Here is a 25,701-nt window from a genome sequence, read left to right as displayed (position 1 = left end):
TATCAAGTGCCTGCCTACACTGATTGGTGAAACTGCCAGCCTTTAAATACTGGTTTTTATCTCTGGAAGTGAACAAACCTACGCAGCGAGTAGACTTCCTCATGCATAGAGTCTGTAGCTACAGTTCCCTCCATTTGTGGAAGATGTTCTGTGATTGCACTGTGTAGCCAAATTTAATGAACGTGTCCATAAAGCACAGAGATATTTGATTTCACGGTAGACAATGTAGTGTGCTTTTCCTTTCCGAGGAGCCCTGCCAGATACAGTTAAAGATTAATACTATAAAACAGCCCTCAGGGATAAATTTTGTCTGCTTTCGCCCACCTAATCCTCAGCATATTTAAAGCACCGTGGATAAAACACTACATGCATCTGGCAGCTAATGTGGAACTTCAGGGCAGAAATTATGGCTCCATAAAAAAGTCAGGATGTCTGGCTGATTCTGGAAACGCTGAGGAGTTTCTGAAAGGTACACAGGTGATAGAGCAGGTGTAAAACAATGATGTACTGTGACAGTCCTGTGCATCAAGCAGAAACAGAAGACATAAAATAAACAGATTACAAGTTGTTGTTCTGTTGCTTCCTTGAAAAACTATGAACAGTGGAGAAGGCATCTATTTCGATCACAGCCAAGATCAAAGAAGATTTCTGCAATGCAAAAAAGGAGCAGTCACTTAGAAATATAATGGTATTTATCTTCTTCAAACAATGTCTTCAACCTGGAGACTATTCTCTAAACCCCCTATTCCTCATAATGAGAGCTGTAAAAAGCCCACTTTTGTGTATCATTCTGTCTCAAAATGTGGTCTGGTTTTCTTTCTGCTTCACTTTGCAATACACCTGCTCGAGTTAAGAGATTGGATGATTATTAAGCAGTGAAGCATAGAAAAACATGATTTGTCTGCCTAGTATTTCATGTCACTGTGCTCTTTCTGAATTCAATCCTTTTCCACGCCTCTTCAGCTGTGGGTAAAGGTGTACAGATGAATTTCATCATTCTCCAACAGCACAAAAATCCAGATATTCCAAGTCACTATGAGCAGCTCCTTAAAGTGTTCAACTTCCACGCTCATACAGGGTGGCCGGATGCGTATCATTTCCACACCCCTGGGTGATGAATGAATTAACTGTCTACAGGGCTGAAACATGTAGAATTATTGAATTACTTTTTTTAAAGAAAACTATCCTTTTAAACTTCTTCATCACACTTGCTTTCTACGACTTTGTCACCCCCAGGGTGAAACACTATTAGCCTATTTCATCCTTTGACCATCAGGCTAAAGGCGTCACCGATGTAAAGGTGTTGCCCAAGTAAAGGTGCTTACAAATATTGTTGGCTGCTGCTTTTTGAGCAGCTGGTTGTTGTTGCTGAGTTGCAAGAAGTATTGCTGTAGGCAGTGAATATATTCTGAAACTATTCAGAGCTGTTAAAAACAAGGCTACCAATGTGTCTTATGTTAACATTAACTCAGTTAACTTGGATGACCTCTTTGGCAGCTGAGCAATAGTTAATTTATTCTCCATCCTTCCTGCGAGCTGAGTAGGTGTAAGCATAGAACAGAATCCTGGTATCTACCTCTTAATGTCTTAATACCACAGCGTTTCACAACTTGCTTGTATTGCTGCCCTCTGCTCCCTCTACAGGATTTTTATCTGTTGGAGATCTGCTGCATCAACATTATCTTCCCTGAGGATACGCATCAGTCTGTCATGTTGGAATTTATCTAAAGCCTTCTCAATGTCAACAAAGAAACACAGAGAGAAATGCATTCGTACCAATGTACAATATCTCAGGCTTAGGATTTCTTACTTTATTCTGACTCCTGAACATAAACTGATTACAGGCTGACTTGTATCTTTTTTCTCAGTGTATTGCTGTATGTTCCATCAAGAATTTAAAATATTTTAAGGGCATAGTTTATCAAATGTATATCTCAGTGTCAATCACTGTTTATGGCATTAGCAGTTGTTATGTAAGAATGAAGATTTTTGAAGCTTTCTTTGAAAGTCTCCTGTGTTTAATTGGTTAGAAAGTTTAAGCTACTTTGTTTCAAAATATTAAGCAGCTATGGCATTTCAACTGTAAAATCACCCTCCTCCAGTGCTCTTTCATGCTCTTTACTTTCTAGGCTCTATGTCAGAATTATTAGACCCTCTCTATGAGTGTCTGTCCTCAGGTTTATGAGAAGAATAATTTTAAAGCTCTGTCCTGTATTCTTGCCTGTCTTTCCAGAATATTTTTTTATTTGTAGCATACTTTGCTGGTTTTAATTTTAATATGACTAACCCCCTTTTATTCTTCAGAAATTTCTTGGTGTTCCAGGTAGGGTTTTTTTGTGTTCCCTTGTACTCCTTCTGGCTTTGTTGTGCAATTTTCTTAATTCTGTCCTTCTCCTGTCTTTCTTCCATAGTTTCTATAATTTTCAGGATCCTTTCTGTAACTGGTGGTTGCTTAGCATTGTATCTTTTCACCTCCCCTCACAATGAGGTGGTTTTATATACCAGAGTTCTGAAATGCCTTCAGTTTTCCTCTATGTTTTTCCGCTCTTCTACTCATCGAATCTCCCCTTTGAAGTCTATTTGTCATGTTTGTTTCATTTAAATTTTGAATCTACCTACAAAAATTTGAAATATTTTCTATTTTACATTCTTTCAAGCTTAACCTCAGCTAGAGAATCTGTTGATCCTAGCATGTAGAATGAAGTTTTCATCTTGCAATATATCTGATTTCCTGCAGGACTGTTTTTTCTGTTCAGCTGGGATGATGCTGAAACCAGACATTCCAGATAAGACGATCATGTCTGTTTGCAAATTCAGTCAACCTGTTTTCCCTTTTACTCTTAAATACAAAGCCGGGAATTCCCAATTACACTATCCATACAAGTGCTTTATATTCTAGCACTAGCTTTGTAATCAAATTCTTCCAGCCTTTCCTTTCTTTGCCTGCTTTCCCCTCCAATTCTTTATAAGAACTATTCCTTACATCTTCTTGGAAGTCTTCCAAAGGGCATGAAAGATTAAAATACAGAGTCCAGTTGGCAAGGTGTGTAATCATATGCAGATCACGTTCCCAAAGTACTAATGGCCAGGCTTTTTTTTTTTTTTTTTAATTTCTCCAAATCCTGTGTAATGTCTTTATTCACTTTAAAGTATCACATCATAAACATTTTGTAGTTCTACATGTTTCATTTCACAGAGTTCCATACTGGTATGTTTTCAAGTGTTTGCTCTCCTCCAATGTTTTTGGAAGCCATCTGATTTTACAATTAATGTTTATACTCTATGTGGTAATCTTCAATTTAAGTGTTTTTCTACCCATTTTTTGCATATCTGATTCTACAGAAAGTGATCGCTAACTTACATTGATTTCTACAGATGGATTGATTAACCCCAAATTGGTCATTTAAAAATCATATAAATAAAAAACCCAACATTTTCCTTAGATTTTCATATATCCTTGGAAGTGTCTAGCGAGTTTCAGTACAAAAGAACATTTAAAAAACTTCCGCATAATTATGGAATTCCACTAGAAAAAAGGATATTAAGAAAATGAAAGATGTAAATAGAGGACTTAAAGGAGAAGAAAATTCAGTGTTAAAATGCTTCATCTTATCCTCTAAATGACTGTAAAATTTTCTAGCACTGGTATAACACCATTTCCTCTACCGTCATTCTCAGATATAGCTGAACCATTTCAACTGAGGCTTCCCAAATGATTCAGCTTGAGGCAGCCACTCAAAAATCAATCCAAATGTTTTAAATTTGGCAAAGGTACAAGCGTTTAAGAAGAGGATCTCATACCAGTAAATACTTGGCAATCTGAGCTAGAGGCATCCTTATTTGCCTGAGCTATAACAACTTCCCTGATCAGATGCAAACAGCTGTTTCTGAGAAGCCGCTGCGTAACTCTGCAGTGTTGGCTGCGCTTCAGTACCAGGTAACACAATTTTTATGCACTGCTGTGACTAAAGCAACAGTGATTTTAATTATTAGAAAAATCTTCTTCCCTATCAGCAAAAATTAGTCTCTTGCCAGAGTTGGTGGAAGCTCTGCGCTTGGCAATATTGAGAATAAGACTGGACTGAGCATTAGAAAGCATGCTGTACGATGGGAGCTGAGTGATCCCTGGTGTAACTATTTATTTAAATGGAGCTACAAACCCTTCGTTCAGAATTTATTTGGCCTAACAGAGGGAAAAATTCATGAGATTGACATATAGCATTTGTGTGATTATGCACACATTTAAGAAATTCCTTCTGTGAAGGCTTCAAGAAGAACATATGTCAAAATGAGAAAGCTGTAAGCAGCATTGTTTATAGCAGAATAAAAGCTCTAAAATGGTTTACTATAGCTTCCTAACAACCATGTGCTTTTAATCATTACCACATTAAAATACTGAGCAGGAAATGTCATTAGAATAAATTTTGAATTGATCATGGAAATAAATAAATGGAATTAATTTGTTATTGGCAGATTTCCTCTGTGAAAAATACTGCTTGATGAGATTATATCTCACACGTAAAAGGAATGCTGAAAAATGAGCTTGACATTGGTATGCAAGGTGCAGAATTAAAAATATGCAGGGAGGGAGTTTTGTCCACTAATTAAGAGTAGTGGATTGTAACAAGATACCTGGAGACTGGCACTCCTTGCATAAATCACTTGAAAAAACACTTTCAAATGAGGGCATCTCAAGTTGATTTACCCTATTGGGATTTAATTTTGAAGTTCACTGCATACCAGCTGAAGCATCCCTACAACAGAGTTCACAAGGGGAGTTGTCAAGGGTGACCTTTTAGTGATGCTGCCCCAACAGAAGCAGGGACAGCCCCAAAGCTGAGGAGATCCTGCTCTTGCAAGCATTATGCTCTAGACTTTGGTCTCCTGTGGTTCACTCAACACATGCACAGATGGGACTCCAACATGAAATCAGCACGGAAAGTTTTAACATTTAAGGAGAGCAATAAGAAAGCGATTAAGAGGGAGGCTGGATCTAAATCAAAACTCAGGAGGCCTCCCAGATGGCCTTGACCCAGCGTCTGGCACACACTGATCCCCCCATCACAGATCATCCTCGTTGACTGGCGATGATAACTTTTGACATGTTATTTAAAATGTAGAACTGTCAGGGCAGCAGTTCTTATCTCATGTTTTAAATTATCAAGAAAAAAGAGCCTCTCCATGACTTTATAATACAAGCAATAAACAATGAGCACATGAGTTTTCTTGGGTATTTTGACAGGAGCTGGAATGCTCACCTGTGTTAAGTGAGGGTAAGACACAACTTTTTCTGCTTCATACACTTGAGTTTCTGTATTTTAATGCTCTTATCTTCCTAACAGGAGAATTGTAATTTTTATTGAAACAGTTACACTGTTTGGATTAAGCCTAACAGGGCCCTCCTGATTTTTTAATGTATTTTCCATGCTATAAACAACAACAAACAAACCTTCCAAAAATGGCTTACATACAGCTGATTTGGGATTAATCTTTTATGCTGTGCTAAATTTAAAAAAAAATCATCTTGTTATGTCATTCCAAAACTGCAAAGGCATTTTTGAATTTTGGAATTTGAATTGTCAGTTAAAAATAAGGATAATTTTATTATTTTTGTGCAGTATATCAGTTTGTTGATGCTGTTGGCAAATTTTTGCACTTCCAGAATGCTTAGCATTTAGCTCAGTGACATAAGCATCACATATGAATTCCTATAATTGCTTTTACCTAAATTCTACATATAGATAGCTTCCTTACAGGCTTGAAATAGAGCAAAAATGTAGTCCTTTTAGGGGAATGAAATGCAGAGGATGTATTTGGATTCTGATGACTTCCTAGGATGTTTCATTCAAGATGCAGTATGAAGATGGAGGAAGGTAGTTCATAAGGTTTTGACAGTGTATGGAGCAATCCATTCGATATCTTTGTTTTAGATGTATGGGATGCAAATATAAATGCACTACAATATCCTCCATTCCAGCACTGCAGCTATAGTCACTGATTATTCCTTTTGGCTTGGTATGATTTACCTCTGTTACCTCTGTTTCACACTGAACAGTTTTTACGTTCCTAATCAATAAATTAGCTCAGTCATTTTAGTGGCAAATCCTTCTTTAAGGTTAACTACTATGAGAGACAACAAATATTCAAGCGTGCAGCATCGCGTAGCACTGAATAATGTTTGCAGCTGGCACAGCCCAAACTAAGAGCTTCTATGGAGTATTTTTTAGTTTATCATGGAAATCCATTCCTATCTATAGAAACTCTGACCATATGCACATGAATGTGAATTCTGTAACTTCCTCAGTATTTTTATTAGAAAAGCTGCAAAGAATTTACATTTTAAGGGCAAAGCAATCATCGTTAAGAGCTTCCCCTCTTGCACTTTGGACACTGAGAGAACAAACATTAGTTAGGGAACACCAAGAGCTAACGGTGCAGTGAACCACAATAGGTTGCACACAACAAAAAACAGAGAGACTCTGCGTGGCCTGCGGAAACATTACATATAGCGGAACCGTGGTTATAGCCCTGACTTAAAATCACAGAGAGCATGCCGATTTTGCAAAATTGAAAGATAAACAAACAATAAGACATTTACCTTCCACATCAAGGCACCTAGGTGGGCTATCTGACCAGATAAGGTTATACATGCACTCAAGGAACTCTGCCCCTTCTAGTTTATATCCAGGAAAGCATTGATAATACATCACTGTTCCTACGGGAAAGGAGGACTCGAACTCAGATATGTTAATGTAACTATGAGGAAGAACCAATGGCCTCAGGCAACCTGCAAATTAAGAAGAGGGAGGTATCTTTTATTACAAGGTGCTTATCTCAGTCATCTTCACACATCTTGGTTACAATTCCTAAACTGAGGAGTGCGATATTTTTCATCTTCTCTACTATGAATGGCATGTCTGCATGATCTCCCTCAGATACATATGCCTCATTATCCTGTTTCAAACCCTTTTATTGTTTAGCCCACACGCTTTGCTAGCGTGGGATTCACTCTCAGCAAATCCAGGAAAGGTTTACTGAAAATGACAGTATTTTGTTTCACAAACATTCACTGGTTTAGCAGATGGCAATTTCTTTTTGAGGTAGAATCTTTAATAAATAATGTCATTTATATAAACCATGAGTTTTATTCCTCCTCTGAAAACTGACAGGCATGTAAACCATCTTTAATAATAAAACTGCTCCTGTGACAAAGTGCACACAACTGTAAAAGATTTGCAGACAGAATTAATGATTTTGAAATTCCAGTTTGAGAAAGTCTAAAGGGACATGACTTCCTATGAGCAGTCCCATGATAAACACTGAACGAGGTCTCAGATTAGGTTATCAAAAAGTTAAGGTATCTGTTATCACCAGAAATTGTAAATGTAGTCAGAGACTACGTTCTACTTCTGGAATTACTTCTGAGGGATTTGTACCATGGATGGTATTGAGTGGTGACAGTTAAATGGTCAGCAACCATATTTGGTGCAAGAAAAAGCAGTGAATTTAATAGATTACATGACTTACTTTATAACATGTCATTCACATACATTCAGAGTCTGTTTTGAGCTGGTATTTAGATAAGACTTTGTACTAGAGAAAAAAAATAATTCCTCATGGCCTTAGAAATGACCCTCTGGGTAATACTTAATACTGTTGATTTTTTAATTTGCAATAATGTGGAGGAAAGATGATTAGTAATCAGGGAATGAAAAATAATATTATAAAGTTATGAGACTAATAGGAGCTGCATTATGGCAATCCATAAATAGGTCTCTTGCCAATCCTAGGAATTTGTGAAGGATGTTCATAGGACTCTCATAATTTTAAGCCTGAGGGGGAAACTAAAATCAGTCTGAGAACTTGTAAGATACTGGCACCTAAAAGAAAAAGTCTTGGCAGCACTTCAGGTGGTTACTTCCTTGCAATGGTCTTTTGAGGGAGAGGGACAAAAGCAAAAGAAAACAACAGAAAAAGCTTGAAAGCTTTTTACAGCACACTGTACTACCAGAGCAATGGTTTTGATAGCTGTTTTACTAGCTGGTTATCTCCCTGCTCAAATAAAGCTTCAAGCATCCTATCTACTGGCTACTGCTTGTACCCCTGATCAAGTATGCCCCACGCATAACACACCAGTTCCTGCAAAGTGAGCAGCCCACTGAGCAGGACGATATAAGCAGCCTCCAGTGGGAGAGAAAGAGCACAGACTGCCCGAGCAAGACGAAGCTTACTCTTCTCTGAACTGTATCAGGGACAATTTTGTCCTGCTGGCTCAGAATTTTAATGCTCATTGAGTTCCTTGTAATGCAGGACAGAGATTTACTTGAATTTGTATGAGAGCCAAGTGTTTGTGAAAGTCCTTAGGTCTCCAAACATCTCAAGCTGCTTGAAAACTTCATTTTGACATTTTTTTGCTAAGTAATTCACATCATTTCAGGTCAGTAATTATCGTTATTATCTCGTGGCAAAAATAGTTTGAGGTTGGATTCTTATACGCTCTACAATTCTTTCCCACTGCTCTGGCAGGAAAAAAGGCATCTTAGTGTCATGAGACTCCCCTGCCTGTTGTAATCAAAGGGCCACAGAAATGTAATTGACAGCCTACCTAGTACAAGTAGAGAAGTGCCTTTGATATTATTAGTGCTTGACATAGCAAAAAGAAAATTCTGGAGACAATTTTGGAAGAGGTCTATAGAATTTGGCAAAATATGGCAGATACTTGAATCTGAATTGCCTATTCTCTACCTGTCTGGTAGTTACAGCACTTGGCTCTTGTGCAATTGATTTCTTAACTTTTATTAGCACTGCTTTTATTTTGAAAAGCAGTTAATATTGAATATGGAGTAGCAGCAATTGAGTGTGTTTCATAGTATAAATACAGCAACAGAAGAAAATAACAAGCCAAGGGGTACTTGGGGCACTTTTGCTTATCCAGTTAATACTGGCTGTCACAAAATTTCCACCTGGATCTTTGGCAAATACAGTACCTGCAAATTAATCTTTTGAGTATTCATCTCACCTAACTGCAAGAGTCTTAATCTATCTTAGATGTGAGGTGCACCCACTCTCAAAAATGGGCTGTATACTTCATACTGCCACACATGATGCCATTGCTGATAAGATACCCCAAAACTAGTGTCCACTTTTTTATGGGTTTGTGAAAACGCCCCTTTTCTGTTAGCCCTATTCAGATACAATGTGTGCATCTAAAACACTGAGCTAGCCCTGTAATGTGCCTAACTTTCTACGTGTCTGTGCCATAGTCTAAGACAAGACCTTGGGGGACAGTTTGATGTGCCCCAAACCAAGGGTCCTAACTGGAGACTTGTACAAACTAAGCTTCTGTAACTTCTGACTCTGGCGCCCATCAATCTCATCACTTGACAGCAGAAATGCCAAGCCCTGACTTTTGTGTCTCACCCTGCCACCGTCACTGCCGAGAAGTGTCCCAGCTCCCCTGCCTGCCTGCCCTGACTCTGCAAATTGATGTGATGGTGTAATTAAGTGCCTACAGAGAACTGTCAGCTTTAGGAGATGACAGATGGGTTTGAGGAAAGTTGATACTAACCCAGTCTTCTCCTTAGCACAGACAGGTAAAATCTCTCGATGCTGTTCAGCTGGTCAAGACATGAATTGGTTAAAACCAAGTCAATGGTACTAACACATGCATGTTAGAAATGTAAAGGTAATAGCAGCCCAGGGTTATTGAATTTCCATTCACTAAAGCTGGCTTACACCCAGGCATTTCTCACGGTCTAAGTGAAGCTGGGATCCCATGGTACTAGTAGTACTAGTTCTACAGCTAATGGCTTTTCTGGCCAAAATCATTCCTGTGCACACTCTGAATTTTCAGTCAATACCTATAGGTTTAATGGACTGTGAACCTGATCAACAACTATACTGAAAACTGACAGAAGAACAGGTTCCAGCTTCTCTCCTCTACCCCTGCCCACTGCACAAGGCAAAGAAAGATAAATTGCAGTTAGAAGCTTAAATCTTTCCAGAAATTAATTTGTGCAAAAATGTCAGTTGCCCATCAGATCTTCTGCTGAACTTCTGACTGATTTAACCCTGATTTTTTTTAAAATGCAATGTATCTCTGTCAGATTTTAGACTAGCAAACAAAAAGCAATATTTAAAGTAGTATTTTAAGTATGGGTATGTTCAGAAAGTGGCATCTTCTTTCCTGCAGTGAGCAACAGGGAAGAGAAATCAAAAAAATCTTAGCAGCAGCAGTATTCAAGTACTGTACAGTGGAGCTTATCAGATCACTGACATCCTTACAACTGTAGAAAAAAAAATTGGCAAACTATCACAAGGTGCATGAGCTATAAAACAGGATGTGCTGGTGTACTAAACCTTGACAAATGGGCAGATTATCCCATGTTCCATCGTCTTGACATATTGAAACCATGTTGTCTAAGTCAGGGTAACGGATCTGGAATCCTTCATGACAGCTGATTATTAACTTATCGCCAGTCCTGTATGTCTTGTTATGAATCTCTGCATCTTCAACATGTGGAACAAGGCAATCTGTGACTTCATGAAAAAAAAAAATAGTAACTTAATTAAAAAACCATGGCTAGCTATTCAATAATCAAGCTCTTAAGCAAAAGTTATCAGTTAATGTAAGTGCTCTGCTTAAACCATTTGGAAAATACATGCATTTCAGTAAATACGTCCTTTCCCTAGTTAACCATCGGTTACAAAGTCTATAGCACTGTAGTAGAAGCTGACGTGCTACAATAATGCATCATTCCCCCAGACTTTTTTAAACAAACAAAATTAAGAGCGTTTAGGAAGACTGTTTTTAATTTTGTCCTTCCGTTCATCATGTGTGCAAATTACACCACACAGTCTGACTATCCCAAAGTCCCATGTGAAGGCAGACTCTTTGACAGCACTAAGGACAGGACGAAAGAAAAGATAAAATACAGATATGGCATGAGGAACACAGAAAAACTAGAGTTTGTAAAGAGTTGGATGAAAATCAGGTACATTTACAAGGGTTTATCCAGCTCCATTCCACAGAGTTCGTTACGAAAATGTCTTCACTTCAATCATCTCATTGATTCTGTTTTAAATCAGATAATTTTATGTGCCTGAATTCATATGCCTTCAGAGGGCGTGATTTTTAAGGCCCTGAGCAGCATCTCAAGTGCTTGTAGAAGATTCTCAACAAGGGAAATGACTGCAAACCTCTAGTGATATACAGGCACGGGCTCTGTTGTCTGTCTGTGATACATGGATTGGACAGTCTTATATCTCACTGTATATACCAGTGCCAAAGATACCAAAATATAAAATCAAACTCAGAAGACTAAAAAATGAAAGATGTTGTGGAAAGTGGAAGGAAAGGGTGAGGCAGGGTAAAAATCCCTCTGCTAATACTGAATAATTAAGAGACAAGCCAAGAGGATAGGAAGGAATAGTCCAGGTGACTCAAAGTTCATCCTCCTCATAACTGCAAAGTGAGATTAAACAGAAGAGAAGAAAAGATTAAATATTGGGAAAATATAATCAAAATTATCTGTTTGTCTGCCAGCAGTCAATCCATGACAGAGATGGTGATAAAAGTTTCCAGGCATCAAAACCGACAAAGTATTTCAAATAAAAGCAAGACAGTAAAAATATTGTAAGCCTGTTTTATGCTGGTTTTTTCCCAACACTTCTGCCACAAGAGGCAATTATCTTCATTTAGGAATGCAATATTTATTAAAAAAAAGAAGTTTCAGAAGTCCCTTGAGACTTGCATAAAAGAGAAAGTTTCTGCATTTTCATGGGTAATTCTCGCTAAAGAGGAAGAGGCAACTCTAAATTTGTATTTAGCAATTAATTGTGAGCATGCACAAAGTAAAGCGATAGCAACAGCCTGCTTGTTTGCTTAGAAGCACAACTAGAAGCAAGATAAACTGTCATTTAGCATAGCACATGCAAACTAAGAGCAAATGTATTTCATAATGTATTTATTTATTTAGGCAAACTAGGGTATCTATTATTCTGAGACTTCATCACTAAATTTTACTAATATGAAGTGGAAGAGTGTTGCTTCCCCAGTTAAAAAATATTTTCCTTTGTACCTTCCCATTATAGGGATGTTTTCTAAAATACATTGTACTTAGCTAACTTTTAGTATGGGGCCTGGACGTATTAATAGTCAAAAATTCTCCCATTTCTCTTGTTACTTTTAGCTCCTTGGCTGCTGCTGCAGGTAGCTCCTGCTGCCTGTAACAGGAAGGGCTGGCAGTCTGTCAGGCAGTCTGAGAACCTGCAGCAAGAAGTTTTATTAGAATTTATTCATTTATAAATGCCCAAGCCTGGGAGGATGTGTACCCTAACAGAAGGTTATAAAACGCACTGTGATGAGGGTGCAGACATCACCTTCAAAGACCAGACAATGTTCTCTCTCTCTCTCTCTCTGGCAAGTTAATCAGCAGAGGAGACAGCATAAGAAATGCCTGACGCTAAGCCTTGAATGCTGTCATGAAGAGGCTGCCCTGGGCACCCCCGAGGATGGGATGAGATAGATGGGGATCCTGCTCCGCAGCCACGCAGGAGGAGGTTGGAGATGGATGCCAGAAGATAACGTCAATGAACAGCTCACTCTCTTGGCATAACAGCTTTCTGTTGCTATACAAATGAAAGAGGTGTGTATACATACAGTGCAGTAAAATATGAGATTTCACTTTCAAAGTGGGGGAAATTGATTCTGTAACAATGATCTATTACAGCGACTTCATCCCCATTATTCCAAGTAACGGCTATAGATCGAATCATTTTAATCGGCTAGATGTTGGCAGAGAACAGTGATAAGTTGGTCACTGTACTATCCCTCGCCTGCGACATCCTGGCTGACTTTGATAACAGGCCTATTGCAAGCCCTGGCTAAACGCGAGACCAATGGACCACAGTATTACAGCTCTTTTTCCTGATGCCTTGCGAGCAAATGCTTTCCCACTGGCAGAATTTGTATTGTTTAGCACTTAGTCAGGCATAAATTGCAGTAGCCGCCTCTCCGCAAACAACTGGATTAGCTGGCACAAATTCTGCTTGGAAAAGCTGAGACTAAGTGACTGGATTTTAAAATGTCCTGTCCTAGAAAATAAACTGCTTTATTCTAAGTAATTTTCAGCAAATCTGTGGAAGCTGCTAAACCATTTAAGGGAACACACGGTCTTTAACCAGCATCGCACAGCAATGGCTATGATTTACACTCCTTTCTGGCAGTTTTACATGATCTGCTTATATCTACTGTATGATATTAAAACAGGTCAGCCAAAAGAACGCCCCAGTTAGGAACACATTTCTTATCTTGTAGAGGCACAAAGAGGTGGGGTGCAGCCAGCAGGCCTGGCAGCCTGCCAGGTGCAAGGGCTCATCTTGACCTAACTTTCATGAAGATGCAGCTTTGTACCTTGGGAGTTCTTGGCTTTAGCAAACCAAGTGTGTCCCCCATCACAGGAAGATTGATCTGAAGAGTAAAATTTGTTAAATGCTATAGTTATAGTGCTTTAGTTTATGTGCAAACCATGCATCTTCTCTCAGAACTGTTTCTTCCAGCCCATGGGGAAGGAGGACCACCCTCCCTCCTCGCTAGAGCACCTGGACCATAAAGGCAACTCAGAAGGAAGGCATGACCAGAACACTACGGAGAGAGCCACACCATCCATGGGTACCAGCTGGCTTGGCATGGCTTGTGTCTATGCAGGTGAACTCTTACCCTCTAAAAATTGTCCCTGGTCCATGCTAATCCAGAAGGTGCTTGTAAGAATTGCTTGGGGAGTACTACTTGACATTGGCCAAAACCATGTCATGGACTTTTCTAACACTGTAACAGTATGTGCAGTTGCAGAGCAGTGCCTTGGCCAATGCTCTGGCACTGTTTTGTTTACTAGTCTGTATGTAAACTCAAATGCAGAGGTCCAGTGCTCCTATGTATCTCACTGTGGAGCGGTCTCTGAATTAGCCTTGACCACATCTAGCCACAACATTGACAGGCTGGAACAGAGAGGAACGGGGAGGAAGGATGAAAGGAACATCATGAAGAATGGGTTGAATGCGAGGACAGCTCATATAGACCCTGTCCTCTTAAAAGCAAACATTTAAGGTCAATATTGTGTCTTTTTTTTTTACTAGTGTTAAATCGATAGTACTGTGTTAGTAGGATAGTTCTGTGGATGGCAAACACTATTTCAGTGCATATTAAATAACACTTCCTCTTTATTGTCTTTGCTTGTATTACAACAGTGCACAGAGACTTCGCCTAAGATCTGTGGCCATTGTGCTAAGCACAGGTCACAAACATCATATAATGCTTGTAACCAGGCTTAAGAATCAACGAAGACTGGGCAAGACAAGTAAGAGATGGAGAAATAAAAATATTTCAGTCATCTCACAGATCCAGGGACAAAGGCAGAGAGAAATGAGTGCTAAATGTCATACAGGAAAACTGTAGCCAAACTATGTACTAGTCCACTACTTTCACTGCAGGTTTATCATCCCTATCAGTGGGAGAATGAGGCACTAAGGACATCTCGAAGGCGTCTGCCTGCAGAAGCACTGGGAGAGAAGGGCACAGCTCATCGCTTGGTTGTCATCTCCATGTAGACTGTAAATTTAGATTCAGTCTCATAGGAAAGAGGTAGCATTTGTTCCAAGTAGGGCAACAGTCTCAGCAGCCACATTATCACAGTGGGAGAAGATTAGATTAAAGTGTGAACAACATGACATATTGCTCTTAAACAGTAAATATAAAATTCCTACCTTAGAGCTTTGGTATTATGTGCATAACCGTATTAGAATTGACGGAAGTTACAGTCACAACATGCTGTAGATCAACATGAGAACATAACTCCAAGCACATAGATTTTTGACAGGGCATTTATTGGGCACCTAGTCATGCAACTTCATTCTCGTACTGACACTTAAAATCTCCTGCCTCTTAACGAGAAATGACAGACCTATAAAATCAAATTGATTGGATGAAGAGCTCCAGGCAAATGTATTAGTTTTAAAATCAATTACATTCTGAAACAGGTTGCTTTACTTCCTTTGGTAAATAGCATTCATTTGTGATTAGAGATTGTTCCAGTAAACACGTAATGACAATTAAACATACATAACATACAGACATAAAATTATATGTAACCATCCTTAGTTGAATCCAAACTCCTGAGATTTAACTTAAAATGAACTCCAAGGTATTGAGTGTTTTTACTGTTCAAGCTCAGCTGCCAATATCTGACATTTAGATATACTGGGATGAGAGGCGTGTACAGCATACCATAGCACACATGGCAGTCAGCCCCTGCCTTAAATGGGTAAATGCAACATAAAGTTGATTTCACCTTGTGATAGCTAATGATGAATGGTAAAACATTAACATCCTGCTTCTCCAGTAGTTGCTACAAATTTCAAATTTCTTTTTATATATCATTACAGAATTTCTGCAATGAGGACTTTTATATATGTCATTAGACAGCTGATAATTACAAACCCTGTTATAATTCTTCCTTAATTGTTCTCCAGATGTGCCATGTTCCTACACTGCCCACCTGCCTGTCGTGCCCCTCTCTCATGATTCCGCTCCCAGTACACAAAAAGATCACTCTAAAAAGCACTTAAGCAAATGCTTAGGTCTCATGGATTGCCACTGAACCTTTGCTTAGTATTTTTTCTGAATCAGTGGTTGTATTGGAAAGAAGAATTAATTCTGTCAACCAATTTTTTTTTTTTTCCTATTGCTAAACCCTAGGATTGTTTTAATAATACCTGAGGTATTATTATATCATTAATCAGGAAAGTACTTAAGCACTTGCTTCACTAAATCCTAAATCAGGGTCCTACTCTTCAGTCCAAATAATAAAAAGCATTTTTGCATATGCCTAATTTTGAGCACAGAACTTTAACAAGACTAATCACATAATTACAGTCATGCTTAAGCTGAAGTGCTTTGCTTGATCAGAGCATTGGCTAGCAATCCTTTTTAAGTGTTCTGTGCTGTAAAGTAATGATTATCTCTTAAGCAACTGTTGTCACATCATCCATCACATTCTCATCTTCCAATTTCTTTCTTTTTCGAAAACACCTGGCTCAAGTGTTGATCACACTGACATCAGCGGCAGTTTTGCTGTTGATGGCATTGTGATCAGAAACTTCCTCCACAGATTTCCACTGGACTGGGGGGCCTGGGAAGAGGTTTGAATGTTCAATAAAACATATTAATGTTTATTTTAACAACTGCAGTGGATGATACACGTACTATCTCAAAGATGCACATGAAAATTCCCAGAAGCTACCTATAGTGGTTAAGAAAACAGATTTTCCAAGCATTATAGCTTTTTCTGGTAGTTCAAATACCCAGTTTAGACATATACTGCTGTCACTCTACATGTATTTTTTCTTAAATAACCATGAGATGAGAGACAAGGGCATTTATGAAAGGTGGCTGTAACAGGAGAGGGTGTGATTTTCATACATACATTATTTTTAAAGGCATCAGGTTGCTTCTTTGAAGCTGACCCATGCCACCGTTATGACCAATTGGCCCCCATTGCCTTTACGTTCTACACATCAGCTGTCGTCTGAGTGCATACCATGAGACAGCTCACGACTGTGCCCCTCACGGCTCTGTAGCCTGTGGCCTCACACATGTCGAAGAGTCTGTATTTTACCAAGACCTCTCCTGCCAACAGGGCAGCTACCTGAAAGACCATGGACTACTTACCAGCTGCCTCTGGCTACTCTCTCCAATATCTCATGCACCACTTTCACACAGACCACTGTTTAGGGTTGTTCCCTTCCACGTGTATCTCCTGAGTGCGGTCCTCCCAGGCCCTGCTTGCTCCTGTTGTGGCACATCCCTTCATGCACCCCTGCCCTGGGACAGGATTCTCATATCCACCCACCCATCAGCATAAACAAGTACTTGCATTTTTTATACACGCTGAGTGATGCATGATCCTATGTAGTAAGTGTGTTTATGAGCCACATAAGTCTTCGACTACTTTTGAAGGAAGTCCATATATTTATCTGATTTTAAATGATGGAAGGCATCCTGAAATACAATTTATCTTGCTCCACCTTGAAGACAACAAGGCAACGGCTAATGACTTCAGTGGAGAAGTCACAACACTAAAATGTACACACTTGATTTAACTAACACTTTTCATGTCTGTTGATTTTAATAGCTTTGTTGACCAAAAATAAATCAACAAAAAGAACAAGTTATATCTTTAATATACTTGGTGAAATAAATCGTTTGTGCTGCTTGGATGTATTTTGGCCAAAATTTACACTTATGATACTCAAATTAATCCTGCCTCTATCTAAACCCTAGAAGAAGAAAGTAATTTAACATCCTAATTATTGAAAAACAAATACAATTTCAAAAATGCAATACAATAAAAATAAATTGGTTTATGCCATAATAGTCTGAATTATCCAAAGTAAACTTCTACTGTGACTTTAAACTTCTGCAGCGCATGTGTATTTGATTTTCCTACTTGAATCATGCACACGTCATAAAATATAATTGTTTAAAACTCCTGATTAGCAGGAGCAGTAGCATTGGAAATTCATTATATTTTCCTAGTAAAATACTGAAGAAAGGAGTATTAAGTGGGCAGCTTTAATAAATAGTTACAAACAGTTTACTTATACCAGAGGTTGTTTTTTCTCTCTGCATCAATTTGTAACTAGTTAAAAGGAGTAATGTATTGTCTTTTTTTCTTCAGATTTGTTTATGTCCCTTTCAACACATGCGTGCACGCACACACACAACCTTTCATGGTATAAATTTAACTGACAAATGGGGATTATGGATGGGATGGATGGGAAACTAAAGTATGTCTCAAATAAGACACAGTGAAATGGCCTCCAGTCTTTTGTGTTTTGTGCTGAGACACACAGACATGGTACATGGACAAGTGAGACGAACTGACACTGGTGAACTGCTTTAAGAAAACTGACTTACCTTCTTGTAGGCACACAGGTTTATCACTTGGTTTCCAGCTCAGGGAGCCATTAAAGTGTCTCACACAAAGTTTTTTTGAAGTACCATTAAGCCTGTATCCTTCTTGGCAATGAAACCGGACTACCACACTTTCAAAGAAAACACCTGCACTGGGTGTCTTGTATCCATGTTCAGGAGCTCCAGGATCAGCACAAGCATGTAGGTCATCAAACCCTATGTCAGACAAAGATACAATCAAACTGTGTTCATTTACTCCTCGTGCAGCCGTAGTCATGCTTTTTCTAGTTTTTTCCATTTGGCATTTAATTTTCACGGGGCCCTCACATCATCCATTAATAACCACTAACAACCCTACTTGGGTACCGGGTACTCCAGGCTCGGGAGAGGACCAACCTCCAGCTACAGCAGAAATACTCAGGTGACAGAAATAATCCCGTCTTGTCATGCAGCTACTGAGGAAGCAGTCAACCACACTGCTCAGTAGCTGACCTGGATAAAAATAAAGCACTTGACCCAACCTACCAGTGGGGATTGCACAGTAATGTATCTGTAATTACTCTTGGGGACTATGGGATTTTGGAGGTCTGGTACAGTCACTGGAAAGAATAATAATGTGTCAGAAGCAGAGAGGAAGAGGAAATAAAGAAAAGGGCACGAAACCTAACTGCCATCCAAAGACATAGTAACTAAAACAGAAGATGAGCTGCTAGGTACAGGGAGATTTCGAGCTGGGAGGGAGCTCTGCCACAGGGAAAAGGGACACTGTGACGTTGGATGTATGTGATCCCCCTATCACGTTGGCTTGGTGGCCCTAACAAATTCTTAAAACTCTGTTATGGGAGCATTCTATTACTGCATTGACGCCAGAAGGGAGTTTGTAAAGCCCTTTACTTCCACAAAATTAACTGTAAAATAACAAACAAAAACCCAACAGTTGCAATCATAAAACGTGACTGTTTATCACTTTATCAAACTCATTTCAATGTCATTTGCATAAACTGAAGCTTTTTTTACTGCAAAGCAACAAAGGTTTAGTGCAGCACTGAACAAGTACTGCATACTGAAAGAGCAAATAGCTTTGCAGCAGGAACAGCAGGGGGGCAATTAATGCCGGTGGGACGGATGCCTGGAAAATTTGAAAATCATCGCATTGTAGCTTTAATGTTTTGATTTTAAAAGAATAGTATCAGAGACCCTCAGCTACTTCCTGCATGATAAGGATGAAGTGCCTCCATGGTACAGTCAGAGAGAAGGAAGATATTACAGTAGAAGACTTTTCAAAGCAATTCTCCGTTTCCTAAGGCCAAATCATTCCCTCCACCAAAGGGCTCGGTGTGACGCTGCGGCAGCCAAATGGAGAGCACTGAAGATGGTAAGCATTTGAACACTGAATTTCTCCCTTCAGTCCCCTGGCTGAAGGCTGCTAGTGGAGAATACAAGAAACACACGCTGAGCCACTGCGCTGTATGTCCAATTACCTGCTCCTGCTAGCAGAGGCAGGGCACACTGTCAGGTCACCAGAAAGGATTGCATCTTCCTGACTCCATACACGGCTGATTTTATGTGAGTCGGGGTCACTGTGCTGACCTCCCCAACCACGCTACAATTTCCAGGAGGTGACCCGATGGCCAGAACCCAGCCGGAATACCTACGTGCCATGCATGCTGGAGAGAACCATCACCTACACCCAGCCTCTGCCCCTCTGCAGTGCTCTGACACCCGGGGCTCTTCACCTACAGAGATTTCACTAGCTTCTCCTCTCTTTGCTGAAGCAGCACAAGAGCAGCAGAGCATCTGCTCTTACGCAGTTTTACTCCTCCATCCAGTGAAGTTTATCATGAGAACTGAAGGGTCAGCGCAGTAGCCAAGTCAAACAGATCTCTGAACTTCACACCTGCTCATCTGCCGCATGGCTCAAGACCTCCAGTGCAAATTGCCCAAGACTCTCCAGCATTTGCTAACACGATGAACAAGGAGAAATACAGTCATTATGTTCATGGGATTACACACTGTAGGCGATACTTAATAATAGAGAAGGGCTGTCGATTTTTACTGGAGATTAAAAAGAAGCTTCTTATGCTTCAGGCAGCAAACCCACATCCTTCAGTGATGATCTTAATTATTTTCCATTAGACCAAGGGATAACATGACATTTAGCTCAATTTTGTTACTTCAGTAATCTCAGAATTTGCAGTCAGGCAAGGAATATTATAACCCACCTTGAAATACATGTCCTTTCTTACTAGCTGCATCAGGGAAAAGTACACAACTGCCTACTACTATGCCTCTGCAACAACAGAAAAAAGAAAGGTGCTGAGGTCACATACAATTTGCCTGGTATAAAAATGAGCCAAGCTCATTTCTCAGTTTTCATTAAGTCAAATATGCAAAGTTAGAGATTTTGGGACCATCAGCACAAAACTCAACATAGAAGGCAAGAATTTTTTTTTCCCTGTTGCAGCCTAATTCTGTGACCCTACTGCCACTTTTCTAGTGACCTTTCACAAGCAAAGATTTTCATTCCTCCTAGGGATCATTTTTCAGTAAGTTGGTCTCTTAGGTTCTTTTTCTCGAGTGCAGTTTGTGAGCAGACAAATCTATCCCCAAGGGGAGTTCCCAAGAAGGAACTGGAACACAAATGGAAAAATTGAATTATGTACCCTCTAGTTTCTACAAAGCCAGTAGCCAGCTGTTATTCAGCTACTGAATAAGAGGTGACACATGGAATCAGCACAGGATCACTGCTCCCATGCAGCATTTCCATTGCTTGTTCCTGAAGCAAGGAAGAAGGAAAAAGCCCCAGTGAGGCCGATTACACGTGTGTCGTGGTTTAACCCGTCAGCAACTAAGCACCACACAGCTGCTTCCCCCTTCCCCCTCCCAGTGGGGTGAGGAGGAGGAAAGAAAAAAAAAGTAAAACTCGTGGGCTGAGATAAGAACAGTTTAATAACTAAAGTAAAATATAATACTAACAATAGTAATAATGATATATAATAATAATAATAGTAATGAAAAGGAATATAACAAAAAGGAAGGGGGGAAAAGAAAAAAACAGTGATGCACAATGCAATTGCTCACCACCTGCTGACCAATGCCCAGTTAGTTCCCAAGCCGCGATCCGCGCCTCCCGCCAACTCCCCCTCTTTATATACTCGGCATGACGTTCCATGGTATGGAATACCCCTTTGGCTAGTTCAGGTCAGCTGCCCGGCTATGCTCCCTCCCAGCTTCTTGCACACCTGCTTGCTGGCAGAGCATGGGAAACTGAAAAGTCCTTGGCTTAAGATAAGTGCTACTTAGCAACAACTAAAACATCAGTATGTTATCAACATCATTCTCACACTAAATCCAAAACACAGCACTGTACCAGCTACTAAGAAGAGAGTTAACTCTGTCCTAGCCGAAACCCGGACAACATGCAATACGGTAACTTCTCATGGTAAGACCATAAAGGCAAAGCAAACAAAACCCCAGCCCCATCTTTTCTCCATAGATATCAACAGTAGACTTGGCCCAAATCTTAGTCCTATTAAAATCAGTGGAAGTCACTTGTACGGCAGGCCTCTTTTTGAAGATGTGTATGATCCAGGCACAAAGCAGTGAAGCCAGTGCTGTGCCACCTCCTCCTGTGCTTTGGCTGAGAAGGAGGCAAGGACGTACGTGGAGGAGGTACAGCGAGGCTGGCCGCTGTGCTGAGGATTTCCCTCAGCACAGAGGGTACTGCGGGTGTTTTGAAGGGGCCATTACAATCTAGAGAAGCCAGGGACTGCTCTGATTTTCACCAGCGTTGCTCCTCTCTTGCACAAGAGGTGTGCTGAGTCCTTCAACAGCTTATTTAGCTGAGAGCTATGTCCATCAGTCTCTTCCAATTTAAGTATGAAACTTCTGGTACAATATTCAAGAACAACAATGCTGAAACATCCCTGAGAATTGCCATCTTCCAGTTGTCCTTAACGATATCAGACTTGGATCCTTTATATAATAATCTTTTTCACATAATCTCATGTAGTTAAGCTCCACCCTATCAAAAATGAGTAAATGCATGTCTTCAATGAAATACAGCTTGGTAAATTAAGTCTTTTTTTCTCATGATCTTTAGTTTCTTTCCTTTTTCAAAGCTATGCATTTAAAAGCAGCTACTCAAAGTTGCAATACAGTATTTTTATAATGGCAGGAGTAATCTCACATTATAGACGGGACCTCTTTTGCTTTGGTCCCTTTAGAACCTGATGAAACTAGCCAAAACAGTTTTCAGCCAGAGCCACAAGGTAAGTCTTTGGAAAGAACCATAAAAGTTACATAAATGGGAAAGCCAATTTTTTAGTTAAAATAGAAAGGCATTATCCTGCAGGAAAGAGTATATCAAATAAGATAAAAAATAACTTAGAACTACAATGGATTCTGTTTCTTTATAAATCCTTCAATGAGTCTTTGGGGAAAAGACTGAAATTTACTTTTGACTACTGGACTTTTTCTCATGGTTACAAAGAGGGAAGAGGAAATCATCAGCACCTACTAGTAAAAACTATACAACGCACTTGTCAAATAAAGCAGTAAATTTTCATGTTACCTATCTAGTAAAAATTTAGTAAGGTCAGCAGCCATCATCATAATCAACACTGCATCACTAGCAACAACTTTATGGGATGCTATTTTATGGCTTTAAATCCCTAAAGTAAAGACTACACAATTACTGCTGGAACTGACTATTTCAGTAATCAAAACAGCTTAATACTTAGTCTTTTTCTGTATCATGGCACCTTTAAGGGATGTTGTGTAAAATATAATGAACAATAATACCTTCTGATAAGGTTAATGAGTACATAAGGTCATCATCACCAGTAAAACATGCAGTTGATACACAATATATTTTGGTTATGGTATTTACCATATTTCTACCATTGGACCAACAGGACGTCATCAGAAAATAGCAATGCTCTTAACCTGGATAGAACACAAGCAGTTTATATGGGTTCCTATTTTACTGTCCTGGTTTCAGCGGGGACAGAGTTAACTCTCCTCTTAGTAGCTGGTACAGTGCTGTGTTTCGGATTTAGTGTGAGAATGATGTTGATAACACACTGATGTTTTAGTTGTTGCTAAGTAGCGCTTATCCTAAGTCAAGGATTTTCAGTTTCCCATGCTCTGCCAGCAAGCAGGTGTGCAAGAAGCTGGCAGGGAGCATGGCCAGGGCAGCTGACCCGAACTAGCCAAAGGGATATTCCATACCATAGAACATCATGCCCAGTATATAAACAGAGGGGAGTTGGCCGGGAGGCATGGATCGTGGCTCAGGCATTGGTCAGCGGGTGGTGAGCAATTGCATTGTGCATCACTTGTCTTTTCTTGGGTGTTATTTCTTTTTTTGTTGTTGTATTCCTTTTCATTACAATTATTATTATTAGTAGTAGTGTATTGTATTTTATTTTTACTTTAGTTATTAAACTGTTCTTATCTCAATCCATAAGTTTTACTTTTTTTTCTTTCCTCCTCCTCACCCCACTGGAAGGGGGGAGGGGGAAGCGGCTGCGTGGTGCTTAGTTGCTGGCTGGGGTTAAACCAGAACATTTACCTAAATTACTTGGTATTGTCAGTCAGATAAAAATGATGTCAAATTAATCAGAAGACTGAAAAATAAGTAATGACCTCCTTGGGGTGCAAAATGAACCATTATAATTAATTTGAACAGACTGTATTGCTAGAATTCTGCGTTATATGTTCTCAAACATATAATGATTCATCTCGTCCCTGATGAAGAACTTGAAATATCGGAGGCCAGGGGAAAATTACAGATTTGTGATGACAAGAAATCATGATAGCCACAACTGAACTTCAGACATGCCTGAAAAAAGGCAGGAGGAAGAATCACTCAGCTCTTCCCGTCATTCTCTATTTCTCCGCACCTTTTTCTCAGTTTCCTCTTTTGTTTTCCTTGTTTCCCTCTTCCCTCACCTCCATATCTTACAGCTCCTTGTAAATTCATGGTGCTGGCAAGGTGATTTCTAATCTAGTTTTGATGGACTTCTTTGCCTCTAAAACTGCTATATAGCATTTCACTGACGCACTGCTGATGCATGTTAGCTCAGAAATGGCTGCACTCATTCCTGAACAGAGACATCACTCTCATTTCAGTTTGTTGCATACACACAGTGAAGGAAGAGTGGCATATAACGTGTAATAATATTAAAGATATAGAGTATTTTCAGTATTTGTCTTCAGTACGATGGGGAATGGGCTTCTTGTACAGCAACACCTGCATTTGGGTTCACTAAATCAGCAAGTCCTTTCTATCTCAGTCAGTGGCAGAGGGAGGCAGAGGCTTTGCAGCCTGTGGCAGGACCAGACTGCCTGCATGCACGTTTTATAAGGAGTCTGTAAACACTGCAGGAGCAGGTTATCTTAGGCCAGCTCTCAGTAAAAAGCCATATTAGGACTAAAGCAGAAGGGCCACAAGTGCAAACTTGCTGAGGGCTTGCTTGTCTTGTACAAAGGAAAAGTCATTTTTATCCCTTTAAGAGTTTCTGCCCTGTTTCTGTGAGAGCCATGCAGGCACAGCATTTTGTGCCTTTGGCTGTTGATGCTTCCTCACTGTTGATGACGTTAATTGAACTATCCACATACCCCTGTGTCGTGGTTTGTCCCCAGCCAGCAACTAAGCACCAGGCAGCCGCTCACCCCTCCCCGCTCGCAGTGGGATGGAGAGGAGGATCGGGGAAAAAAAGTAAAACTCATGGGTTGAGATAAGAACAGTTTAATAACTAAAGTAAAATAAAGTATAATACTAACTAATAATAATACAAATATAATAATAATAATAATTGTAATGAAAAGGAATACAACAAAGAAAAAAGAGAAATAAAACCCAAGAAAAGACAAGTGATGCACAATGCAGTTGCTCACCACCCGCTGACCGATGCCCGAGCAGCGATCTGCCCCTCCCGGCCAACTCCCCCAGTTTATATACGGGCATGACGTTCTATGGTATGGAATACCCCTTTGGCTAGTTCAGGTCAGCTGCCCTGGCCATGCTCCCTCCAGCCTCTTGCACACCTGCTTGCTGGCAGAGCATGGGAAACTGAAAAATCCTTAACTTAGGATAAGTGCTACTTAGCAACCACTAAAACATCAGTGTGTTATCAACATTATTCTCACACTAAATCCGAAACACAGCACTGTACCAGCTACTAAGAAGAAAATTAACTCTATCCCAGCCGAAACCAGGACACCTTGTAACAAGAAAAGGAAGGATGTGCTTCGATTAGCATCTAGCCTTGGAAGTGAAATGAAATTATAAACCTGTGATTTCATTAGTGAAACACCTGCTAAAATCTAAACTCTCTTTAATCCCTTAAGGGTCACTAATGCCTACACTTCCCTGAGACTTCAGCAGCTTTGTAAAACCCTGCCCTGTTTAAGATGTGAATCACAACCTCCCTCACTATCCTTGCAGAACATACTCCCAACTCCCAGCACTGTAGGATATCCCTCCTCACTTGGCTGAGCCTTATCCAGGGCAGCCTAACAAGCCACTAGAAGAAAGGGAGAAGTTCAAATTACTTTGTAGGAGAAACAGAACAGCAAATAAGACCTCCAGGGGGTGGGTACTTCGCTTAAGCCACAAGCTGATCTATAAAATCAAGAACACCATTAAGCTTCTTTCTCCTTCATATAACCCAAGAGTGTCATAGAAGAAAAACAAGAATATCAGTGTGTAATGCAGTTCACAA

At 39.8% G+C, this 25,701-nt stretch overlaps 1 protein-coding gene across 1 annotated transcript in view; it reads right to left on the bottom strand.

Annotated features, from left to right (window-relative positions):
• The window catches only part of SUSD4 (sushi domain containing 4), a 73,157-nt gene that overhangs the window by 12,333 nt on the left and 35,123 nt on the right, over window positions 1-25,701 (bottom strand). Inside the window, exons 2-4 of the mRNA XM_050893110.1 lie at window positions 17,975-18,187; window positions 10,360-10,533; window positions 6,599-6,787 (exon numbers count right to left, since the gene is read on the bottom strand). Of these exons, the coding sequence (XP_050749067.1) occupies window positions 6,599-6,787; window positions 10,360-10,533; window positions 17,975-18,187 (576 nt within the window). The remainder of the gene's footprint in view (window positions 1-6,598; window positions 6,788-10,359; window positions 10,534-17,974; window positions 18,188-25,701) is intronic.

The sequence above is a fragment of the Gymnogyps californianus genome, chromosome 3 (genome assembly GCF_018139145.2).
Source record: "Gymnogyps californianus isolate 813 chromosome 3, ASM1813914v2, whole genome shotgun sequence".
NCBI lineage: Eukaryota > Metazoa > Chordata > Aves > Accipitriformes > Cathartidae > Gymnogyps > Gymnogyps californianus.
The sequence above is the reverse complement of the archived record's forward strand: the minus strand, read 5'-3'. Positions and strand labels throughout refer to the sequence as shown.